We start from the raw sequence: 25,347 nt of genomic DNA, 5'->3' as shown, positions 1-25,347 counted from the left end.
AGACTGATACTTGAATATTTTTTAAAAAAACAAAGTATTTAAAATACATGTAATATACTGTCTGGAATAATCTGGATATGTGGAGTATTACTATAGTAACTTTAAACAGGTAGAAATATATTACAAAGAAAATGATAAAAGATAGAGTGTTCAATCAAATGAAAACCCGTATTTAAAGTAGGTACAGATTGAAGAAAGAGCTGATTGACTTTCCTCATTGGCTAGTCAGCTTTGATAAAGCAGAAGGTTAAACTCTTAAAAAAGTGAAAGTGGAATATTTAAGAAGTGAAATTCCTGTAACTTCATAAAATGAATTTCTTTCACTTCTTTTCTGTAGATCCTCAGTTTTAAAGAGAGAGAAGTTTGAAAAACTATGTTTTATTGGGTTATAATACTATAATTCTACTGCAAATAAAATATCTTTTAAACAGGACAAGTGAATTAATGTATGATGTTCTTGATGAATCCTTACGAAGAGCTGAGTTAAATCACAATGTCACATATGGTAGGTAATATTTGTGTAAATGCTGCTCTAATAATGTTTTCAGTATTATAGCTAAATCTGTGTTAGAATACTGTGAATTCCAGTAAATTTTAAATGTTAATTTTTAAGGTGGTTTTGGGTTATTATTTTTCATTGGAAGTATTACATAACTAATAATGATAATTTGAAATTATGGCATTGTTTTAAATGTTGACATAAATTAACTATTATAATTGCCTCTCTTTTAAAGACTTCATTTTTAAAGAGAAATTGTCTATTTATTGAAAATGTTCATTAGTCCAGCATCTGACTGTGACGATAACCCAGTAGATCTATTCCATACTTAAGAAAAGAGTTTTCAAATAAAGCAATCAGTCATCTAGTCACCAAATATTTGAGGTTTTATTATTTACTAGGCCCTGTGCAAGATGCTTGGAATACAATTGTGAACAAAACAGTGTTATCATTGAGCTCCTAACCTAGAGAGATGGAAAGGGACAGGTACTATGAATGTTATAGAGGCAAATTACAGGGTACTGTGGAGCATATAGCAGCTATTCTTCCATGAGGGGAAGGATGAGGAAGGCTTTTCTGAAAAAGTGATACTTAAGACAACTAAAGTTTGAAGGTGAGATAGATAAGAATATATAGATGTGGAATAATGAACTTTGTAATGAAGAGATAGCAGCTGTTTATGTTAAATACAATTTTAAAAAGTCTTTTAGTGATAAGAAACAAGAGTAAAATAGGGGAGGAGGGAGAAGAACTGAGAAAGGTAACCAGTCTTAATAGCCAGAGGGAAGAACTCTTAGTTCTTTATTGATCAGCTTGAGAAAGCTTATTGAAGAAAGTGGGATATTTTGAGATATTTAAGTGATAGAAGTGAAACAGTTTGAATTTTGCCTGCTATGGAGATGAGCAGTAGAAGAGGTATTGAGACATGTAACTCAAATGAGAAGTCATTTCTTAATCTGGTGAAATACCATGAAATAGGGGATAGAGAGGAGTATTTGTTCTTTCAGGCAATGATAAACTGCAAATCTTAAATAATAATGGTTGTAGAAATGTAGAGAAAACTAGAGGGCAGAAGTTGAACCAGTTTTAACTGCAATAAAATTGAAGAAAGGATTGCATCTGTAAGATTAGTATAGAAAAAGTAATGTACGTGGTAGTGAATTGGGATAGTAAATTTTGAAGGATAGATTTATGTTTTGCATGTTTAAATGGTAGTTAAGGTAACAAGCATGGTGTTCATTTGTTCAACCAGTATTTATTGAATTCCTACAAAACAAAAGCTTAATTTTTAAACTAGATACAAGTTGAGGAAAGAGTTGATTTACTTATGTGTTCCTCCCTGCTAATGGTGGGAAATTAAAGGAAAAATAAGGTAGACACAGGCCCTGCCCTTCTAAGTGTATAGTATAATGAACAGTTGATGTCATCTAGGATCTTACTGGAACTTACCAGGTGGTGCTAGTGGTAAAGAACCCGCCTGCCAATGTAGGAGATGTAGGAGGCTGCAGGTTTGATCCTAGGGTCGGGAAGATCCCCTGGAGGAGGGCATGGCAACCCACTCCTGGATTCTGGAGAATCCCATGGACAGAGGCTGGCTACAGTCCGTAGGGTTGCAAAGAATCAGACATGACAGCGACTGAGCACACACACAGGATCTTCTTATGCAATGAGAAGAATAAGGCACCAGAGGTAAGATGATCCTTATTGAGGCAGGTGGTTTGGCTAGGAGCTGTCGGAATAATCCAAAGTAGTGTCAATTTTTCCAGGCAGCTAAAGTAAATTAAAACGTTTTGTTTGAGATATAATTATTTTATTGGATAGGTAATATATGCACATGGTTCAGAAATCAAAAGGTACGAAAGGGTATAGAGTGAACAAAAGTGTCCCTTCAACCCTTATCACCCACTCCTGTAGATAACTGCTGTTACCTGTTCCTTTTGATTTAGAGAATATTGTGTACCTGAGGAAATAGTTTTTAATGTTCTCCATTAGGACATCCTTCTTTTATTAAGATTGAGGAGACCAATGCTAACAATTTGTTTCTTTGTAGTCTGTCAGTCCAGTGTTTAACCTTGCCAGAGAAACTTAGTTTCTGTTGTTTTCTTTATTCTTTTATTTACTTCTGTTTGTTCTGCATTTCCCCCCATATTTGTACTGATACAGTTTATAGCTTACATTTATCAGTGGTAAAGTATTCTCTAGTAAACTTAATATAAATATCTTATTGCTTAAACATATGAATATTAAGTTATAAACTTCCTAAGGGCCGGTCTGTCTCTGTCTTATTGGCTAGCATATCCCAGTATCTGGCACTGGGTTAATCAGTGAGTAATATGTTTTAATTGAGTTAATAGAAGAGAAAAGTTATTTTACTTTTGGTCAGTTATCTCATTGGGTTTCAGTCTTAATACTTTCCAAACCATATTTAAATTAAAGTTTCATTATTATAACTTACCTTAGTGTCAAATTGAGAAATAAATCATATAAGAGGCATTTATTGAGTGAATCTGCTATGTGCCAGGCATTGTAAAGTGACATAGAGGATATGAGGAAGTATAAAATGTAAGCTTTGCCTTCAAGGAGTTTACAGTGTAATGGAGGAGAGAACTTATTTAAGAAGGCATAATACCAGTATAAGGCAGAATGCAAAGGGGGAGGTAAAGGGAGTAAACAGTACAGGATTCCAGAGGTGGTTAAGATCACCGTGGGCTTCAGGGCACCTAAAGATTTATTGATATAATAGGACCTTGAAAGACAGGATTGAGATAGCCGGAAAGGAGGTTAAAAGCAGTTCTAGGCAACAGGAACATGAAAGAAGGTGCAGAAGTGGGGGTGTTTAAAACCCCCCACTGTTTCAGAAACAGTGACTTGGCCGCTTGATTGGACAGTTAATAGGGGGAGCAGTGGGAAGGGTATATTGCAGACATCCTTCTATGGCAGCCATAGGAGTTTGGATTTTATACTGTGTAAATATGGATATACGGAATAATTTTGAGGAGGAAACTGATAAGATGAGGACATTTTTAGTAAACTATTTACTAAACTGGGAGATAATATAAAATGAAATACAAAGGATAGAACCATTGAAAGTAGATAGAAGTACTTTAGGTGTACTCTACCCACTGCTGCTGCTGCTAAGTTGCTTCAGTTGTGTCCGACTCTATGCGACCCCATAGACGGCAGTCCACCAGGCTCCCCCGTTCCTGGGATTCTCCAGGCAAGAACACTGGAGTGGGGAGCCATTGCCTTCTCCACTCTACCCACTGAGTACACCTAAAAACTCTGAACATTATATGTAAAATAAACACGTGAGACTCTGAAGCATGGATAAATGAAGGTAGACTGATTAGGGACATTGGCATGTAAGGAATGACTCCAAGGTTAGTACCCTGGGTTTTCTTTTTGCCTTGTATGCCGCAGACTGGGTACTGGAGAGCCAGCAGTCTGAAAATGCCAACAGGTGCAGACAAAAATGCTCTGAAAAAAGCCTACTCTCTAGCCAGAGGACTCAGGCAAAAAGGGCAGACTAGCAAGATGGAACGGAGAAGGCAATGGCACCCCACTCCAGTACTCTTGCCTGGAAAATGCCATGGACGGAGGAGCCTGGTAGGCTGCAGTCCATGGGGTCGCGAAGAGTCAGACATGACTGAGCGACTTCACTTTCACTTTTCACTTTTATGCAGTGGAGAAGGAAATGGCAACCCACTCCAGTGTTCTTGCCTGGGGAATCCCAGGGATGGGGTCGCACAGAGTCGGACACAACTGAAGTGACTTAGCAGACTTAGCAGTAGCAAGATGGAAAACTTTTAGACAATAGTTTTTCTATTGCAGTCAAGCACCACATAGAAAAAACTATGGACTACCCAGAGCAGCAAAGGCTAAATGAAGAATCAAGATTTCCATCCTCATCAGGTGTAATGAGGTGCCCCAACCCTCCCATGGAGCTGGTGGTGAAGACCAAGAGGGCAGCTGTAGTTTGATCCCTGCCGTGTGTCAAGAGGGACCCTCCCTGGCATTGCCAGTGGAGATGATGTGGGAAGCCTAGGTTTTACATCATCAAGGAACAGAGAACAATGAGGTACCCATCCCATCTTTCCTGGGGTGGTGGTAGAGGAAACGGTGGAGTGATAGGGCTTTTTACTACTGGTCAGGTACAGTAGAGCCACCCCCTTGTTCCCAGTACAGGTCACATTGGGAGCAGTACCAGGGTGCCCCTGCCATTCCAAGTGTTAAAGGAGGCAGAATGGAGAAACTGGACTGCCACCCTTATTGGCTGGTACCCCCATCTCCTTGCCAGAGTGGTGATAGTAGATAACTTATTTAAAATGAAAGTGAAGTCTAGTCTGAAGGATAGAGTAATCAGTAGAACTTCTTCAAATTTTTTGCATAATCCTACCGAAAATATCTATGATAAAGCCACAGTGTATCACAAATGTTAGAACATTATTAATTTGGTAATTTTTACTTAATGATATTTTGGTTAGGACCTGGGTTGCTCTGGAGGAGTAAGCAAAGCTCCACATTGCATTTTTTCCTTTAGGAGTCCTCAGAGGCACTTTTGTTTTAACCACTGCAGTGAGGAGACAGTGGAGTGACTGCTTTTTTATCTGTGGACTTAGACTTTCGTAGAGTTGGAGTATAAACAGCCTTAACCTCTAAATCATTTTAAAATAATTTAAAAGCTTATTTTTATTTGAGTTCATTTATGCCAAGTTAACTAATAAGTGTAATTTTTGAACTATTAATTTTATTCTATACCTAAACTAGCAGTTCTTTTAGGTTCTGTGTAGATCATATAGGTTTCTGCATATATTCTCCTTTTTTTTAACCTTTAAAAATGTAATTGTACCCCTAAAACTAATACTTTTATATATCAGTTATATCTCAAAAAATATAAAAATCATCCTTAGTTCACAGTTTACAAAGATAGGCTGAAAGCTGGGTTAAATGGTATTTTGCCTTCTCCTGCCTTAGTTGATTAGTTAATTGACCAAGAATTTCTCTGTTTACTTCATAAAGTCATAAAATCAACTTAAAATAATTTTTTTCTTTGAAAACATATCTATTAAAAAAAAGAATTTTATTTATTATTTTGGCTATGCTGGGTCTTTATTGCTATGAGGGCTCTTATCTAGTTGCTGGGAGTGAGGGACTGTTCTTTAGTTGCGATGGGAGGGCTGATGATTGTGGTGGCTTCCCTTGTTGGGGAGCACAGGCTCTAGGGTGCGTGGGCTCAGTAGTTACAGGTCCTGGGCTCTGGAGCACAGGCTCAATAGTTGTGGTGCAGGGGCTTAGTTGTTCTGCAGTTGTTCTTGGTCTTCCTGGGCCAGGGGTTTGATAGGCAGATTCTTTACCACTGCGCCACTGGGGAAGTCCAAAGTCAACTTTTTTTCATAGCATCGAGTAAAGACTTTACAGCATAATATCTGTAAACATCTTTTTAGGTTCAGTTGACTTTATAGGTTTTCCTTTAATTAAAGTCAATTCACTTCTTAAAAAGATGTTTATTTCTTAAAAATGCTTATTTCCAATTTCTCCTCTCTCCTTATTTAGAAAATATTAATTTTTTAAAAAGTTTTTACCCAAAATGTTTATGTGTATCAGTTGATAGGCAACTTAGCAGTGTAAAAACATAGCTAGTTGAATATTCAGGCTCTATTTTATATCTTGTATATGAATAAATGTTTGATTGTTGTGTTTTAAACTTTTGGAAAAAGAGCAGGAGTGATTCTTTCAAAGATATGATATGCTTCAACCGTGTGTGTTAGTTGCTCAGTTGTGTCTGACTCTTTGCGACCCAATGGACTGTAGCCTGCCAGGCTCCTCTGTCCATGGGATGAATTCTCCAGGGCAAAAATACTGGAGTGGGTTGCCATTCCCTTCTCCAGGGTATCTTCCCGGCATAGGGATTGAACCAGGGTCTCCTGTATTGCAGGCAGATTCTCTACTGTCTAAGCAACCAGGGAAGCCCTCAACTCTTGTGTAGTTGAAATGTTTTGAAGTCTGCTTATTTTTGTTGAATGGTGCCTAAATGATTCTTCTTTACATGACCAAGCTCCAGCTCTTTGACTCTTGATCTTTAAGAGAGTTTGAAAAATATTTTAGTGTCCATTTTGATCATCTATTATAGTTACCAGATCTTTGATGAGACTAGAAAATCAAATTTGAAGACTATCAAGATGTTCAGTAGATTTTCTATAGCCTTGGAGGTTAATTTTTAAGTTAATTTTTAAAAAATGACTTGAGTTTTGAGTATAAAAATTTTGAAATAAATGCTAGAGCACTCTAAAATAATTATATTGAACTAAACCACATTGAAATAGACTACATATCCAGTTTCTGTGTAAAAGTGGTAGAAACTGCCTGAGAATAACTTATTTTGAAGCATTTAAGGAGTGTTGGAAGTATCTATTTATATAGGAGTAGTGAATATATTACTTACGTGCCCATTAGAATGTGAGTTCCTTGAGGGTAAGGGTTTTTGTCTCTGCTGTATTCATACTAGTAGAACAATGGCTGACTCATAGAAGGTTTCAGAAAATACTTGTTGCGTGTATGAATATATCATTCTTATCTTTTAATATATACAGTTCTCTCTAAATTGTACTGTGGCAACATAATCCTAACAACTGTATAAAGCCTGAAAATAGTAAAATTCTTATCTTTGAAAAATTTCCATAAGATTTTTGACTAAAACTGACCTTCTGATTAGTTTGTTTTGTTAGGAGTTCTACACAGATATATCTTTATTATGGCTTAATATGATCTCTGAAGTTATAATATTTTATTTTTCTAGCTATTTTGTTTGAATGTGTACATACAGTGTATTCTATTTATCCTAAATCGGAATTGCTTGAGAAGGCTGCCAAATGCATTGGAAAGTTTGTTCTGTCACCTAAAATAAATCTCAAATATTTAGGTAAGATGATTGGTTCTTCTGATGGAAATTACTAAGAGAGCTTTTTGAAATTTGCTGAATATTTGTTTTAAGTCACTTTATGTTATTTAATCTTTGTTTCTAGGACTGAAGGCTCTTACTTATGTTATCCAACAGGATCCCACTCTTGCTCTTCAACATCAGATGACAATAATTGAATGCTTAGATCATCCTGATCCCATTATTAAAAGAGAGGTAAACTGGTATTTTGAGTAGTATATGTGAAACAATTTTTAAACATTTTGTTGGTTTTACAAGAGAACAATTAAAATTATGGGCATGTGCACATGTGTGTATTTTAACTTTCGAATGCATTTTATTTTTTCTACTGAAGTTTAAGGGACTTTTCTAAAAAGTACTTGTACCAATAACCATAAGAATGGTTTTAAATTGTGAGTTGGAGAAGTGAGGAAGGTGTAACTAGGTGGTGCTAATGGTAAAGAACCCCCCCTGCCAGTGCAGGAGACATAAGAGACATGAGTTCGATCCTGGGTTGGGAAGATCCCCCAGAGGAGGACACGGCAACCCACTCCAGTATTCTTACCTGGAGAATCCCGTGGACAGAGGAATCTGGCGGGCTACAGTCCATAGGGTTGCAAAGAGTCGGGCACAAGTGAAGTGACAGCACACATGCATGCACACACCTGTATAGGATTCCTTAATATCTTATTGGTCCAATGATTGTATCAATAGAAGACCAGAATTCTATTTTCAGTTCTTCCTATTAGTATACTTTTAAGACTTAATTTATGATAATTAATTTCTTCATTATTTTCCTTAACATCTATAATATGGGCTACTTTATTCCTTATTGAACCTGTAAGAATGTTGATAGGATATAAGGATAGGGACTGCCCTGGTGTTTCAGTGGTTGGGACCCCATGCTGCTGCTGCCGGGGCACAGGTTCAGTCTCTGCTCAGGGAGTTAAGATCCTACATGCTGCATGGTATGGCCAAAAAGGATAAAAAGAATTAGTAAAGGTATCCCTAAACTGTTCTGAGCTTCTTGGAAGGAAAGGTGTATAAATCTACTTGATTTTTTTCAACTTTTTCCTTTTATAAAATTGCTTCAGTATCTGCTTGGGTGTTCTAGTTAGATCTGGTAATTCTCATGTAGAGACATGATTCTATACCTTCATTTAAAATGGTTTGGGACCTAATTAAGAAGAGTGATTGTTTTATTTCTGATTTTAAAAATAATGAAGATAAAAAGATAAATTCTAGTAAACATTATTTAAAAGCACTGAATTAAAAGTTTATTGAAAGAACATTATTACATTGAATAATTATAATTTTACAAAAATAAGATTGTGAATGTTGAATTCTAAAGGTACTATTTTTGAAATAATGTTTCTGAGAAATTGCCATCTACATATATGCAATATATATGCATATATAGTTTGGATTCATATTTTTGATCTTCTAAAAAATTGTTACCTGCCTTGAATGAATCCAGAAATTTTATGGATAATTTCTATGTGTAGAGATCGTAGAAAAATGCAAAGATGCCAAGGGACAGTAACAAATATTTATATGACTCTTCTACTTTGAACGGATAGAGAGCATGCCTTTTCTTTGTGTGGTTAAGTAGTATGTTGAACAGGGTTGACTTGGGTACAGTTTTCTTAGTTCTGTGCTTAATTATTTGGATTTAATTTTAAAATGAGAGTTAAAGAGAAACAGACAACTTCTAAAATTATCAGGTCTGGTCTGCAGTGAGAAAAGTAGTTTGAATTCTTTGGGGGAGGAACTGGGTATCAGTGGTGCCCAAAGAATGCACTGTGGTACTGTTTCCTCAATCCCACTGTCATTTCTAACCTCCATCAGTAATTATGTGGCAAGAGCTTTGGTCCTGGGTTATGGAGTGACCTGTTGCTTGGGTCTGGGATTCTCTTTTACCTGATTGTATTACCTTTCTTTCATAACAGGAAAAAAGAAAGCATGAAGGAATTAATAGAAAAGACCTTCTGCCATGCAATTCCTAATACCATGCCCCATTCAGTCCTGGAAATGCTAAGTTTCATAGTCTTAGAGTAGGAATTAAATTTGGTGTTATTATCTTAAAATACATGACTTAGACAGCCTACAGGAAGGATGTCTGAAGCAGCTTTATAAGTGGAAAGCTAGTGATGGGGGATCTATGTATTTATAGATTTTAAATGGTGTTAAGGATTAACTGGAGCAGTTTAAAAAAAAAAAACTCAAAATCTGTTATCCTTTGTACTTGAAGTCCTGGGTATAAGGATTGAAAAATTAGGAAGAACCCTAAAGAAATCTGAACAGATTTAACAAGTAGGGTATATAGAAATTCTCTTACAGCTAACATTTTTGATTCTGAGATGCTAGTAAAGGATGCTTTCTTATTGTTGCCCTCTGTTTCATACTGAATTCTGAGAACTATGATATTTGTGGAACCTTAATGTAGGGCCTCAGAAAGCTAGGCAAATGGGAGTTTACTCTGGTACTGGTTTTCCTTCATCTTACTTGAGGCAGCAAGAGGTGTATTACTCAGCACTGAGAAAGCCATAAAGCAGTTCTTCCTTGATACCTGAGATTCTGAACATAGGCCTTGCTGCTGTTTGAAGTGCTTGCACTACCTTATCCATCCATGAGAGACCATTTGCCTTTAGCTGATAGATCCACTCAAGTGCACTTTTCTGTTCAGGAAGTATGGAAAAGCATTTTGCAAGACTGGATTTTTGTATGTGTATGTATGTACTCAAAAACACACGCACATGCATAGTACGCAGGCATGTGTCATGTAGGCTTAGATGCTTACTCCTTGGAAGGAAAGTTATGACCAACCTAGACAGCATATTAAAAAGCAGAGACATAACTGCCAACAAAGGTCCGTCTAGTCAAAGCTATGGTTTTTCCAGTAGTCATGTATGGATGTGAGACTTGGACTATAAAGAAAGCTGAGCACCGAAGAATTGATGCTTTTGAACTGTGGTGTTGGAGAAGACTCTTGAGAGTCCCTTGGACTGCAAGGCAATCCAACCAGTCCATCCTAAAGGACATCAATCCTGAGCGTTCATTGGAAGGACTGATGTTGAAGCTGAAACGCCAGTACTTTGGCCACCGGATACAAAGAGCTAACTCATTTGAAAAGACCCTGATGCTGGGAAATGATTAAAGGCGGGAGGAGAAGGGGATGACAGAGGATGAGATGACATCACTGACTCAATGGACAGGAGTTTGGGTAAACTTCAGGAGTTGGTGATGGACAGGGAGGCCTGCTGCGCTGCAGTCCATGGGGTCACAAAGAGTCGGACATGACTGAGTGAACTGAACTGAAGAAGCTGTTATATTTTTAGAAAATAGATTATAAACCTTTTAACTTTTTGGTGTTTGCATGGCCTGTCATGAGATGTCGGATCATAATTATCTGTGTCAATTGAAGGGTTTTAGACTTTTGAATTGATTATAATTCCTTTTTTTTAACAATGGTTTTACCTTTCTAAAGTTCTATTCCGGTTAAAATGTGTATTTCTGTTAACTGCCCAGTAGAGCTACATAAAAGTGGAAGAATCAACTATTTAAACCTTTGAAAGTGAAAGTCGCTCAGTCGTGTCCAGCTGTTTGCGACCCTATGGACAGTACTGTCAATAGAATTCTCTAGCCCAGAATACTGGAGTGGGTAGCCTTTCTCTTTTCCTGGGGATCTTTCGAACCCAGGGATCGAACCCAGGTTTTCCGTATTGCAGATGGATTGTTTACCAGCTGAACCACCAGGGAAGCCCAAGAATACTGGAGTGGGTAGCCTACCCCTTCTCCAGGGGATCTTCCCAACCCAGGAATCAAAGCGGGGTATAAACCTTTATTTTACAGTATTTATTGGCGTTATTATGCATAGTTTTATAATACTGCTTTTGTTTTTCTTTCTTGAATAGACGCTGGAACTTCTTTACAGAATTACTAATGCACAGAATATAACAGTGATTGTCCAGAAAATGCTTGAATATTTACATCAGAGCAAAGAAGAATATATTATCGTCAATTTGGTTGGAAAAATAGCTGAGCTGGCTGAGAAATATCTTTTGGGCCATGAGTCATAAAACACTTTTTAGTTACACAGTGACTTTATTTATTTTTCAAAAAATAAATGTTTTTCCTTTTTTTTAACTGAATTTTTTGGTCACCAAAACCATTTTGTATTGAGGTAGAGCTGATTAACAGTGTTGTGATAGTTTCAGGTGAACAGTGAAGGGACTCAGTCATATATATACATGTATCCATTCTCCCCCAAACCCCTGTCCCATCAAGGCTGGCACATAACATTGAGTATGCTATACTCAATGTGCTATACAATAGTTTTTTGTTGGTTATCCATTTTAAATATAGCAGTGTGTTACACAGTGACTTTTAAAATGATTGGTATAGACATAGTCACTTGTAGGTTAAGCTCAGAGGCCCAGCAATAACCATTCCTGACGTTCAAGCCTTTCTTATTGTCAGAAACAAAAAGTTGTGTGAACTTTCTGGGGGATGACTTTTTTCCTGGTTCTTTTTATTCCACTGGGCAGTATTATCAGCAGGAGTATACAGGAATCTCTGGTTCTTCTTTTATCCCTTGTCTTTGACTTTAATTCCTACTCAGTTTCTTTCCTGAGTAAAAGTTCTTATTGTTTGGGGGAGATTGGTGAGGATATTGGTATGCTAAAGTTTAGCCTTTACATGATTATTTATACTGGGAATGGTCACAAACTCCATTCACATGTTACTTTTCTTCACATTTGTTTTTAAAAAGTCAGACAAACTTTACAGGCCCCCAAGGTCACTCAACATTCTTTTTAAGATGTTTGTTGTTTAATATTGAATGAATGAATGAATAATGTCAGTCAAATTATCTTGGAATGCTTAAGTATAGTTTTGTCCTGGCCAGGGCTATAGCCCTGGCTAGCAGAATGGTAGAATTTTAGAACTGAAGAGGAGCAGATTAGAAAAGAGGGTAAACAATTGTTCAGAAAGACATATCACAACACTTAACCTCTCTGAAGTGCATATAATTTTCCATTATGTATTTGTCCACAGTCAACTGGAATATTTCTTTCAGTTATTTCACATTTAATTGAGTGCCTATTATGTCCAAGATATGGTGCTAGATAAAGCACCATAAACTGGTTCACTAAGTTTACTAAATAAGCTTTAGTGAGCACCTATTTTACACAAAGCCAGGGTATAGAAAAACTTATTGGCAGAAATTATAATTATAAATGCCAAACTAGGATGAATTGAGGGTTATTTTTTTAAAGATTGATTCAGAAAGGGTAATTTTAATAAGTGACATTTGGAAATGTACTTGTTCTTAACACTGTGGACACATATGCTCCTGATAATGCGTGGTTTATTCAAACAATGAATGCTGTATTTTCAGTGGGAGGAGATGTGATGCATCCTGATATTCCCAATAACTTTCTGAGACTGCTAGCAGAAGGTTAGTAAACTATTGCATTCTGCAAAGATTTTAAAATTAAATGTTTTTATTACAGAGTCCTTGGAGAATTTAATGGAAATTAAAATGTTATATCAATTCCTTTGTAGGTTTTGATGATGAAACAGAAAATCAGCAATTAAGACTTTATGCAGTTCAGTCTTATCTTACTTTATTAGATGTGGAAAATGTGTTCTATCCACAGAGATTTCTTCAAGTTATGAGTTGGGTAAGCAAATTACATTGACTCATAAATGTTTATAGTATTATTTTTTATAAAGAGAAATACTAATAATGTATTTCTTCAGAAATCATTTATTTCAGATCTGTTAACTCCTTCAGCTGCTGATTTTCTTTCCCAGTGGCTACCTTCTATCACTTACCTATTTTCTTGTGTATTCATTCTCTCTGCCATCTCACTTGAGTAGTCTTTTAAATATGGGTGTTTATTTAGATGCCTGTCTGTGTTTAATGCATTTGTTGTGAATCTATATATGAATATGTGAATACTGATGAAGCTGTGGTATGCTAGCTTTCTGTTGTTGCATAATCATGTTACCACAAACTTAAAACAACATACATTTGTTATCTCACAGTTTCTGTGGGTTAGGAGTTCAGGTATGGCTTAGCTGGGTTTTCTGCTTAAGGCTTTTTAGGGTTGCAATCTAGGTGTCCCTTGGGGCTGCTGTTTCATCTGAAACTTGATTAGTAAAGGATCTGCTTCCAGGCTCATATGTGGTTGTTGGCAGAAATCAGTTTCTTGTAGCTCTAAGGCTGAAGGTTTGATGTTCAGACTGTTGACCCTTGGCTGCCCTTGACTCCAAGAGTTGTCCTCAGTATCTTGCCATGTGGGCCTCCCAACATGGTGGCTTGCTTCATCGAAGCCTGCAAGGGAGATCATCTCTTTGCAAAGTGAGGTTACAGTTTTGTAGAGTATAAACCTACATAATCATATACATCCTGTCACCTTCGTATATTCTTTCCTGTGCATGTGAGTGAGCATTTCTCTAGGGGGAGATTTGGAGAAGTGCATCTCTGGGTCATAGGATATTCACACTTTAATATTTTATGGTTTTGTCAAATGTTAGCATGTTAAATTAAATTTTACCCAGATTTTTATTTAAGAATTGTTTTCTTTTCTATTAGAAAGATGAAAAAGTGGCATAATAAATACCCCTGTACAGTTCATCTAGATTCCCAGTGAATGTTTTTAACTACCTTTGCTTTACTTTATCTACATCTATATATATATAGCTGGGTCTACGTATATGCGTTTGTTTTGTTGAGCCAGTTTAAATTGAGTTGCAAGACATCATAACACTTCCCCTATAAAAGAATTCAATATGAATCTCCCAAGAGTCACATTCTAAGTAACCATAAAACCATTATTGCAACTTAAAAACATGACATTAATTCATTAATGTCACCCAAAATACAGTCCATATTTATATTAATCCAGTTGTCCAACAAATGTCTTTTATGACAATTTTTCTGTTCCTCCTTACCCCATATCCAGTCAAGGTTCACAAATTCCTTTTAGTTTTTCTTTTAGCCTCTTTATTTTACAGTGATCCTCAGGTTTTTTTTTGTTTTGTTTTGTTTTCATGACATTGTTATTTTTTTTGTATAAATACTGTTGACTTGTAGAAAGTCCAGCATTCTGAATTGGACTATGTCTGGTTGAGGTAAACATTTTTAGCAGGAATACAATATTGTCAATATGTACTTCCCACTATATCGTATCAGGATGCATATAATATCAGTTCCTCCAATTATTGGTGATTGTTAATTTCTTTGGTTAAGCTGGTGATCTTCATATTCTCTCCATTGTAAAGGTGCCATTTCTTCTTACTAATTTAGAACTGATCTGTGAGGTGATTCTAGGAGACTGTGTGAACATCTGTTCTTCAGCTGTCTTTCATCAATGGTTTTAGCATTGATAATCTCTGCCTAAATTGATGGCTGTATTTGGTAGCCATTTGTGTATGTTCATATATTTAGAGTGTTTCTTTTTCTACAGAATACAAATCCTGTACCTGTTTTGTTAGATTTATACTTAGATACAGATGGTCCCTGATTTAAGATAGTTTAGGTTAAGGTTAGGGTTATGCTGATGAGAAAGTGATACAAATTTAGGAGAAACTTCGAATTCTTTTTTTTAAATTGATTTACAGTATTAATATTAGTTTCAGGTGTACAGCATGTTGATTCTTTTTTTTTGCAAATTATATTCCGTTAAGGTTATTACAAGATTATGGGTCTAATTTCCTGTACTGTTCAGTACATCCTTGTTGCTTATCTATTTTATACATAGTAGTTTGTATCTTTTAATCCCTTATACCTAACTTGCTCCTCCCCCCTTCCCTCATTCCACTGGTAAGCACTGGTTTGTTTTATTATTATTTTTATTTTATTTTATTGAATATAGTTGATTTACAGTGTGTTAATTTCTAGCATACAGCAAACTGATTCAGTTATACATACATATTCTTTTCCATTATGATTTATTATAGGATTTTGAATATAGTTCCTGGTGCTATACAGTAGCACATTGTTATTTATCTATTTTATATATAGTAGTTTGTATCTGCTAATCCCAAATTCCTAATTTATATCTCCCCCAACCTCTTCCCTCTTTGATAACCATAAGTTTGTTTTCTCTATCTGTGAGTCTGTTTCTTAGATAAATTGGTTTGTGTTATACTTTAGATTCCATGTATAAGTGATATCTATGGTATTTGTCTTTTTCTTTCTCACTTACTTCACTTAGTATGATAATCTCTAGTTCCATCCATGTTGCTTCAAATAGCATTATTCCATTCTTTTTTATGGCTGAGTAGTATTCCATTGTGTGTATATACCATATCTTCTTTAACCATTCAGTATGTTGATGGACATTTAGGTGGCTTCCATATCTTGGCTACTGTAAATAGTGCTGTGTTGAACATTGGGACGCATGTATCTTTTCAGATTATGGTTTCCTCTGGATATATATGCCCAGGAGTTAAGTTGCTAGATTATGTGGCAGCTCTTTTGTAGTTTTTAAAGGAACATCCATACTGTTTTCTGTAGTGGCTTCACCAATTTAAATTCCCACCAGTCGTATAAGAAGGTTCCCTTGTCTCCACATTCTCTCTAGGGTTTGTTATTTGTAGGCTTTTTGAGAATAGTCATTCTCACAGGTGTGAGGTGGTATCTTGCTGAGGTTTTTGATTTGCCTTTCTCTAATAATTAGTGATGTTGAGCATCTTTTCTTATGCCTGTTAGCCAGTTTTATGTCTTCTTTGGAAAAATATCTATTCAGGTCTTCTCATTTTTTCACTGAGTTGTTTTGTTGATACTGAGTTGTATGCACTGTTTGCATATTTTGGAAATTAAGTCCTTGTTGGTTGCATTGTTTGCAAATATTCTCTCCCATTCTGTAGGTTGTTGTTTCATTTTGTTGATGGTTTCCTTTAGTGCAAAAGCTTTTAAGTTTAATTAGGTCCCATTTATTTATTTTTGCCCTAATAGACAGATCCAAGAAAATATTATTACAATTTATGTTAAAGAATGTTCTTTTCTAGGAGTTGTATGATTCAGGTCTTACAATTAGATCATTAATCCATTTTGAGTTTATTTTTGTATATGATGCGAGGAAATGTTGTAATCTTATTGTTTTACATGTAGCAGTCTAGTTTTCCCAGCAGCACTTATTGAAGGGACTGCTCCTTTCTCTATCCTATACTCTTGCCTCCTTTAACATAGATTAGTGGTTTATTTCTGTATTTTGATGTTAAACTCTACAGTCTTGTTAAATTCACTTTCTAATCTAGAATTGTTTTTTTTTTTTTTTGTAGATTTCTTGAGACCATGTTAAGAATTTTTACATCTCTGTTTATGAGGGATAGTGGTCTGTAGTGTTCTTTTTCTCCCCCCTTTTTTTTATTTTGTTTTTTTCCTACTGTATTTGGCTTTAGTATCAAGGTCGTACTGGCTTCATAGACAGTTTGGGAGTGTTCTTTTCTCACTATTTAATGGAAAGATAGGGTGTTGTTTTGTCTTTAAGTGTTTTGAAAACTTCCTGTTGTCCTTCCTGTTACTGACTTTTAGTTTGTTGTCAGAGAAAACACTCTTATGATTTCAGTTCTTTTAAGTCTCTTGAGGTTTATTTTATGGCCCTAAGATATAGTCTGTCTTGTTAAATGTTCTCTGGGTGCTCGAAAAGTATTCTGCTTATTGTTGGGTGGTATGTTCTATAGATGTTGATTAAATTCTTTTAGTGATGGTGTTGAGATCTGAATAAGTTAGATGTAGAAAAGAGAATGTGTAACATAGATCAGTGTTCCTCAGAGTCTCTTGTGTGGATCATCTGTATCAAAATCAGATGGTATTGTAGATCCCCACCACAGACATACCAAGTCAGATTATCTGGGAGTAGAGTCAGAAATCTGTATTTCTGTGAAACATTTCAGGTGGCTTTTATGCATGCTAGTGTGTGGTCACCACTTCTTTAAATGGTTATTGGAAAATAGTAACAGAATGTGAAAGTGCTTGTAAAAACCAACATCCAAATCTGGAAGTTTAGAAGAAAGCTAACTTGTAAAGATATGATGCTTTCAGTTCAGTTCAGTTCAGTCACTCAGTTGTGTCTGACTCTTTGTGACCCCATGAACCACAGCACGCCAGGCCTCCCTGTCCATCACCAACTCCAGGAGTCCACCCAAACCCATGTCCATCGAGTTGGTGATGCCATCCAACCATCTCATCCTCTGTCATCTCCTTCTCCTCCTGCCCTCAATGTTTCCCAGCATCAGGCTCTTTTCCAGTGAGTTAGCTCTTTGCATCAGGTGGCCAAAGTATTGGAGTTTCAGCTTCAACATCAGTCCTTCCAATGAACACCCAGGACTGATCTCCTTTAGGATGGACTGGTTGGATCTTCTTGCAGTCTTAGGGACTCTCAGGAGTCTTCTCCAACACCAGAGTTTAAAAGCATCAATTCTTCAGCGCTCAGCTTTTTTACCGTCCAACTCTGACCACCATACATGACCACTGAAAAAACCATAGCCTTGACTAGACAGACCTTTGTTGGCAAAGTAATGTCTCTGCTTTTTAATATGCTGTCTAGGTTGGTCATCACTTTCCTTCCAAGGAGTAAGTGTCTTTTAATTTCATGGCTGCAGTTACCATCTGCAGTGATTTTGGAGCCCAGAAAAATAAAGTCAGCCACTGTTTCCACTGTTTCCCCATCTGTTTGCCATGAAGTGATGGGATGGAATGGGATGCCATGATCTTAGTTTTCTGAGTGTTGAGCTTTAAGCCAAGTTTTTCACTCTCCTCTTTCACTTTCATCAAGAGGCTCTTCAGTTCTTCTTCACTTTCTACCATAAGGGTGGTGTCATCTGCATATCTGAGGTTATTGATATTTCTCCTGGCAGTCTTGATACCAGCTTGTGCTAGCTCAGCGTTTCTCATGATGTACTCTGCGTATAAGTTAAATAAGCAGGGAGACAATATACAGCCTTGATGTACTCTTTTCCCTATTTGGAATCAGTCTGTTGTTCCATGTCCAGTTCTAACTGTAGCTTCCTGACCTGCATACAGATTTCTCAGGAGGCAGGTCAGGTGGTCTGGTATTCCCATTTCTTTAAGAATTTTCTACAGTTTATTGTGATCCATATAGTCAAAGGCTTTGGCATAGTTAATAAGACAGAAATAGATGTTTTTCTGAAACTCTCTTGCTTTTTTGATGATCCACAACAGATGTTGGCGATTTGATCTCTGGTTCCTCTGCCTTTTCTAAAACCAGCTTGAACATATGGAAGTTCACGTTTCATGTATTGCTGAAGCCTGGCTTGGAGAATTTTGAGCATTACTTTACTTGCGTGTGAGATGAGTGCAATTGTGTGGTAGTTTGAGCATTCTTTGGCATTGCCTTTCTTTGGGATTGGAATGAAAACTGACCTTTTCCAGTCCTGTGACCACTGCTGAGTTTTCCAAATTTGCTGGCATATTGAGTGCAGCACTTTTACAGCATCATCTTTCAGGATTTGAAATAGCTCAACTGGAACTCCCTCACCTCTGCTAGCTTTGTTCGTAGTAATGCTTCCTAAGGCCCACTTGACTTCACATTCCAGGATATCTGGCTTGATGCTTTATATATTGTTAATGATAAAGATGTGGAAGTCCTTTTTGTATTCACTTCCAGTTCATGGTAGTGGTGTTTAGTTGCTCAGTCGTGTCTGACTCTGTGACTCAATGGACTGTAGCTCGCCAGGCTCCTCTGTCCATGGAATTTTCCAGGCAAGAATACTGGAGTGGGTTGCCATTTCCACCTCCCCAATTCATGGTGTAATTTTGACCTAAAATATGCAGTTTTATTTTTAATAATTTTTTTACCATGAGAATATACTTAGTATAGAGTAAATTTACTCTGCAGACACTTTGTTTAGATTTCTGAGTATAATTGCTATCTAAGTTGATGTTTGCATATATTCATTTCTTTGTTTTACTTACAGGTGTTAGGAGAGTATTCCTATCTCTTAAATAAGGAAACACCAGAGGAAATTATAACCAAGCTCTACAAGTTACTTATGAATGACTCCATTTCTTCAGAAACAAAAGCCTGGATAATAGCTGCTGTGACCAAGTTGACACCCCAAGCACACTCTTCTAATATAGTTGAGAGATTAATCCAGGAATTTACCACATCTTTGGATACTTGCTTGAGACAGCATGCATTTGAATTAAAACACTTGCATGAGAATGTAAAACTGATGAAGAGCTTACTTCCAATTGATAAGAGTTGTGAAGACATGGTGGTAAGACATCTGCATTCTGTCTTTTTAAGGGTTGCATTGTATTTAAAAAGAATAATTCTTGCCTTTGTGATATGTCTATAATGTACCAAAATGTAATTTCTGTGGCTCTTAAGATGGAGATTGGCATTTTTCTCATATTAGTGTGAGAAAGCATTTGAGAGCTTCTATTCAGTTGTTGTTGTTCAGTCGCTAAGTTGTGTCTGACTCTGCGACCCCATGAACTGCAGTACGCCAGGCTTCCTTGTCCTTCATTATCTCCCTGAATTTGCTCAAACTCATGTCTATTGAGTCAGTGATGCCATCCAGCCATCTCTTCCTCTGTTGCTCCCTTCTTCTCTGTTCAGTAGTGATCCTAAATAGTAAGGAAGACTAATCTGTTCTGGAGAACTGCTGTGGAAGGGGTTTATATTCTGTGACAATCTCTTTTAACATATAATAATTGGAGAAATTCAGAATTTTATCTCTTTCGAACTTCTCTAATATATCATTTTATTATTACTCTCTTTGAGAATGTAAGAAAAAAAATTACTCCATTTTATTTTATGCATCTACTATCTAAATCTTTACTACTTTGGAACTTAATCACTCACCTTTCCTTCTCCCACCTGTTTTCAGCACCAGCCCCTTTTAGGCAAAGCACTTAGTTACTTTTCACTTCGAGTTCCCCCTTAGATTGGTGTAAATCTGAACACTTCGAGGAGGAAGTCAGATTTTTCAGATTTTTATGTTAGATGTCATATTCTAGAGGAGAGGATGGGCATTCCCATTAATTACGATTCCAATGGAGATGCAGATTTGATCTCTAGCCGGGGGAGATCCCCTGGAGGAGGAAATGTCATTCCAGTATTCTTGCCTGAAAAATCCCATGGACAGAGGAACTTGGCTGTAGTCAATAGGGTCGCAAAGAGTCGGTCATGACCGAAGTGACTGAGCACATTCATGGCTTGTATTCATCTTAAACCTTTGTACATTAATTTTTTTCATTAGCTCCTCATGGGCAGAGGCCTTGGTTTAACATTCCTGAGACTATATGAATACATATGCTATTAAACTAGTTAGTAACTCTCCTTCCCTTTCTGCCAATGAAAGATAATGATGATGACATAGCTTCATCTATTTAAGAATCTTATCAAAATGAAACCTTTCCAAATTCAGAGTGTGAGATGCCAATTAAATGTTTGAGAATTACCTGCCATTCTAAATTATCTGGGCTGGTTGTATACACTTAGCTAAATCAGGAGAAGCAGATCTGTGGTTTCTGAGGTCATTATTGCTGTATCCTCTTGTGTATCTTGTTTTCCTTTCTCACTTAATTTTCTCTTTTCTCCTTTTCCTCTTACTCTTTTTTCATCTCTTTATTTCTTTTCATTTAGCCTTTCTATTCTTGTACTTTGTTAAAATTAAGTTAATTTTCCACAGATTTGTGAAAAAACATTTCTAGGTAGAAAGGAATAGGATAGTGAAATCAGTGTGGGAGGCTGGATAACAGCCCTCCCCAAGATATTCACATCTTAATCCCTGTAGCCTGTGCATATGTGTGTGTGCGCTAAGTCATTTCAGTTGTGTCTGACTCTGCAACCCCTTGTTCTGTAGCCCACCAGGCTCCTCTGTCCATGGAATTATCCAGGCAAGAATTCTTGCCTGGGTTGCCATGCCCTCCTCCAGGGTATCTTCCTGACCCAGGGATCAAACCCGTGTCTCTTACATCTCCATTCTCAGGTGGGTTCTTTAGCACTAGTGCCACCTGAGAAACCCAGAGTCTGTGCATATGTTACTTTATGTGGTAAAAGGGACTTTGTAGGTTTGATTAGGAATTTTGTAATGGGGAGATTAATGTGGATTATCTGAGTAGGCATGTTATAATCATGAAGTGTCCTTATAAAAGTGAGGCAAGAGGTCAGAGAGGAGAAGGCAAAGTAACAATAGAAGCAGAGATTGGATGATATAGCCACAAGCCGAGGAATGCCTCTAGAAAGAGACAAGGAACCTGTTCTCTCCTGGAGCCTCTAGAAGGAACTAGCCTTTGCCACCACCTTGTTTTTAGCCCCCAGCAGGAGGAAACTTCTTCCCTGCTTCCCTGGTTTATCAGAGGTTAAAGTGTCTGCCTGAAGTGCAGGAGACCCGGGTTTGATCCCTGAGTTGGGAAGATCCTCTGGAGAAGGAAATGGCACCCCCCTCCAGTACTCTTGCCTGGAGAATCCCATGGAGGGAGGAGCCTGGTGGGCTACTATAGTCTGTGGGGTCGCAGAGAGTCGGACACGACTGAGTGACTTCACTTCACTTCACTTCAGGAGGAAACTAATATAGCTCATAGTGTATATGTCTTCTCCTCTAGTAAGTTACAAGTCTCATGAGGGCAGGTCTTATGTCTTCCCTTTTCTGAATCATAGCATCCAACATGATTCCTTAACATATTGGATGCTCAAAAATGTATTCTGCAGTGCAGTGAATTAATAAGTGCAAATGACTTATATTGTTAGATTCTTAGAGCTGAGGGATTTGATTATTGATGTTTCAAAAAGCTAGAGAGTTGAGTAGCAATTTTAGAATTGAAGTTCTGTTTTTCACTTAAAAATTATTTTTAGGAAATGTGGGCTAAAATTATTTACATGAGTGTGCAGTCTGCTGTTTAGGGTAAGTGTTTTAATTCCTAATTTTTGTTTTACTTAGGTAGATGCTTCCTTATCTTTTCTGGATGGTTTTGTGGCTGAAGAACTAACACAGGGGGCAGCACCTTACAAACCTCACCACCAGCGGCAGGAGGAAAAGCTTTCTCAGGAAAAAGGTAATTTTTCATGAATTTATAATAAGTTACATTGTAGGGACATCACTTTTTCATGCAATTGATATCATAGTCATGTAAGTATATAACTGAGAAGAATTTTTATCCCTCTTTAAATCTGTTTGTGACTTGTTCACCCTGGCCTTACTTGGGGTAAACAGAAAAAAAAAAGAGGGGTTCCCAAAGTCATAGGTTTCATGTACATAAGTGCCTCAGATCATCCTATAATTTTAAAAGAACTTGAAGGTAGAATTATCATGTTGGTCACTGTGCTAAAAGGGCTGACAGATGTTCCTGTGAGCATTTCTGCAGAAAAGCTTCAGAAAAAAAATGCTGGTTACTATGGACTAGTGAGTTTCATTTTCATTTTGAACAATCTTGTGTATCTAATCAGTGAGTTTAGCAATGTCTAAGAAAGGAAATAGTTATATTTTAAAAAGGTAGGGTGTCAGGGAAAAACTTCTCTCATGATTTTAGTCGAGAGGAGATTATAGAAATATTTGATGGTGGATGGGAAATGAATAAAGGGAGACCATTGACTATTATATATATAGGAATTCAGAATGTTAATACTAAAAAGTTTAATGCTGAAATGTCCTTTTTTTGTTCTATTCATTCTTTAATGATTTTGTTGAGTACTTGTTAATCCAGGCTCTGTGCTAGGCATATGAGTTCAAGTAAATGGATGATCCTACGATGAAACCAAAAAGTATAAACTTGTATATGATAGGCTTCATGGTATTTTTTTGCAGAAGTAGAAGTATTTTCTCTTTTAAGGTTTCAGTTCAGTTCAGTTGCTCAATCGTGTCCAACTCTTTGCCACCCCATGAACCACAGCACGCCAGGCCTCCCTGTCCATCACCAACACCCGGAGTCCACCCAAACCCATGTCCATTGAGTCGGTGATGCCATCCAACCATCTCATCTTCTGTCATCCCCTTCTCCTCCTGCCCTCAATCTTTCCCAGCATCAGGCTCTTTTCCAGTGAGTCAGCTCTTCACATCAGGTGGCCAGAGTATTGGAGTTTCAGCTTCAACATCAGTCCTTCCAATTAACACCCAGGACTGATCTCCTTTAGGATGGACTGGTTGGATCTCCTTGTAGTCCAAGGGATTCTCAAGAGTCTTCTCCAACACCACAGTTCAAAAGCATCAATTCCTCAGCACTCAGCTCTCTTTATAGTTTAGTACATTATTTAGTACAGTGAAACCTAATGGCATAGAAAGTTCTATTTTCCTTCAAAGGGTAATCAGTTTTCTTCTTCTTTAACCCTCATATAGAGGGGGAAATAAAAGTTTTAAATTATAATTACCCAACCTCTGACTCTAGTGCATGTCTTATGATACCCAAGGCACAGAGTGAAAAATGCAGAGTTCCGGAATGGGAGACATGGTCCAGTTGCCATATTTCCTTATTTTCAAATGTTTGGGGGTTATAAGTTGCTCTTTTTTTTGACTGTGCCTTATGCATATGGGATCTTAGTTCCCTAATCAGGGACTGAATTTGTGCTCCCTGCAGCAGAAGCATGCAGCCCTAGCCACTGGACCACCAGGAATTCTCTATCAGTTGCTCTTATTACTGCAATTCAAAGCTAGAATAGAGAGGGGGAGGTAGGACAGGGAGCCTAATTTCTGGCACTCCCTGACTTCTTTCTTAAAATAAGTTAAGTGGCTGAGACAAATATAAGGGCCCTTAAACTCCCCAAGCTAGTGTATTAATTTGCCAAGTACATTTTTAATCATAGATTCATTGTTATAAATGGGGTTAAACTGTCAAATTAGGCTCTTCTCCTCTCCTCCCAAATCTATTTCTTAAAAGTTCTCTAAGGTAAAATTGAAATTTTATGAGCCTAGACTGTCTGTTCCATCATGGTAAGGAAATCAGTTATAAGACAGGACATAGTAAGTGCTTTAGTAAGTACTTGAGCAGTAAGTTATAAAGTCATGTATCTTATGATTTGATGGCAATGACAAGAAGTAAAAAGTTGGTGAAAAATAGGTACTTTCAGTCTAAAAAGTTGTTAATTCTGGAATCGTTGAAATGTCAATTGGTTCTGATGCTGATCTTGTTTGAAATTTTTGTAAATAATTTATAGTTAAATGTTACTTTTATGAAGGATACAGTACTTCACTGTCTTGGGTGGAAAAATGCCAAGCATGTTAACAACAAATTTGAGGAAAATATTGTAAGATACTGAGAATTGGCAAAAATGGGTGGAATAGTGGGGAACAAACTTATTACCAGTTTGTACCCAAGAGAAGCATTGAGGAATTGGTTTTGATTATTCTGTTAAAAAAAAAAAAAAGATAATGGCATCCAGTCCTATCACTTCATGGCAAATAGATGGGGGAAAAAGTGGAAGCAATGATTTTATTTTCTTGGACTCCAAAATCACTGTGGACAGTGACTGCAGCCATGAAATTAAAAGACACTTGCTCCTTGGAAGGAAAGCTATGATAAACCTAAACAACATATTAAAAAGCAGAGATATCACTTTGCTAACAAAAGTCCATATAGTCAAAGCTATGGTTTTTCCAGTAGGCCTGTACAGTTGTGAGAGTTGGACCTTAAAGAAGGCTGAGTGCTGAAGAATTGATGGTTTTGAATTGTGGTGCTGGAGAAGACTCTTGAGAGTCCCCTGGACAGCAAGGAGATCAAACCAGTCAATTCTAAAGGAATTCTACCCTGAATATTCATTAGAAGGACTGATGCTGAAGCTCCAATACCTTGACCATCTGATGTGAAAAGCTGAGTCATTGGAAAAGACTCTGATGCTGGAAAAGATTGACGATAAAAGGAGGAGGGGGCAGCAGAAGGTGGGCTTGTTAGAGAGCATCACCGACTCAGTGAGTTTGAGCAAACTCCAGGAGATAGTGGAGGACAAGGAAGCCTGGC

General features: G+C 37.1%; 1 protein-coding gene across 1 annotated transcript in view; it reads left to right on the top strand.

Moving 5' to 3' along the window:
* The window catches only part of AP4E1 (adaptor related protein complex 4 subunit epsilon 1), a 67,865-nt gene that overhangs the window by 20,988 nt on the left and 21,530 nt on the right, over nucleotides 1-25,347 (top strand). The window contains exons 8-15 of the mRNA XM_020887572.2: nucleotides 432-505; nucleotides 7,296-7,418; nucleotides 7,522-7,631; nucleotides 11,330-11,469; nucleotides 12,761-12,873; nucleotides 12,981-13,099; nucleotides 19,368-19,670; nucleotides 22,341-22,455. Coding sequence (XP_020743231.1) covers nucleotides 432-505; nucleotides 7,296-7,418; nucleotides 7,522-7,631; nucleotides 11,330-11,469; nucleotides 12,761-12,873; nucleotides 12,981-13,099; nucleotides 19,368-19,670; nucleotides 22,341-22,455 — 1,097 coding nt within the window. The remainder of the gene's footprint in view (nucleotides 1-431; nucleotides 506-7,295; nucleotides 7,419-7,521; nucleotides 7,632-11,329; nucleotides 11,470-12,760; nucleotides 12,874-12,980; nucleotides 13,100-19,367; nucleotides 19,671-22,340; nucleotides 22,456-25,347) is intronic.

Source organism: Odocoileus virginianus, chromosome 6 (assembly GCF_023699985.2).
Source record: "Odocoileus virginianus isolate 20LAN1187 ecotype Illinois chromosome 6, Ovbor_1.2, whole genome shotgun sequence".
NCBI classification, from domain to species: Eukaryota; Metazoa; Chordata; class Mammalia; order Artiodactyla; family Cervidae; genus Odocoileus; species Odocoileus virginianus.
This window is presented reverse-complemented; position numbering and strand designations above follow the sequence as displayed.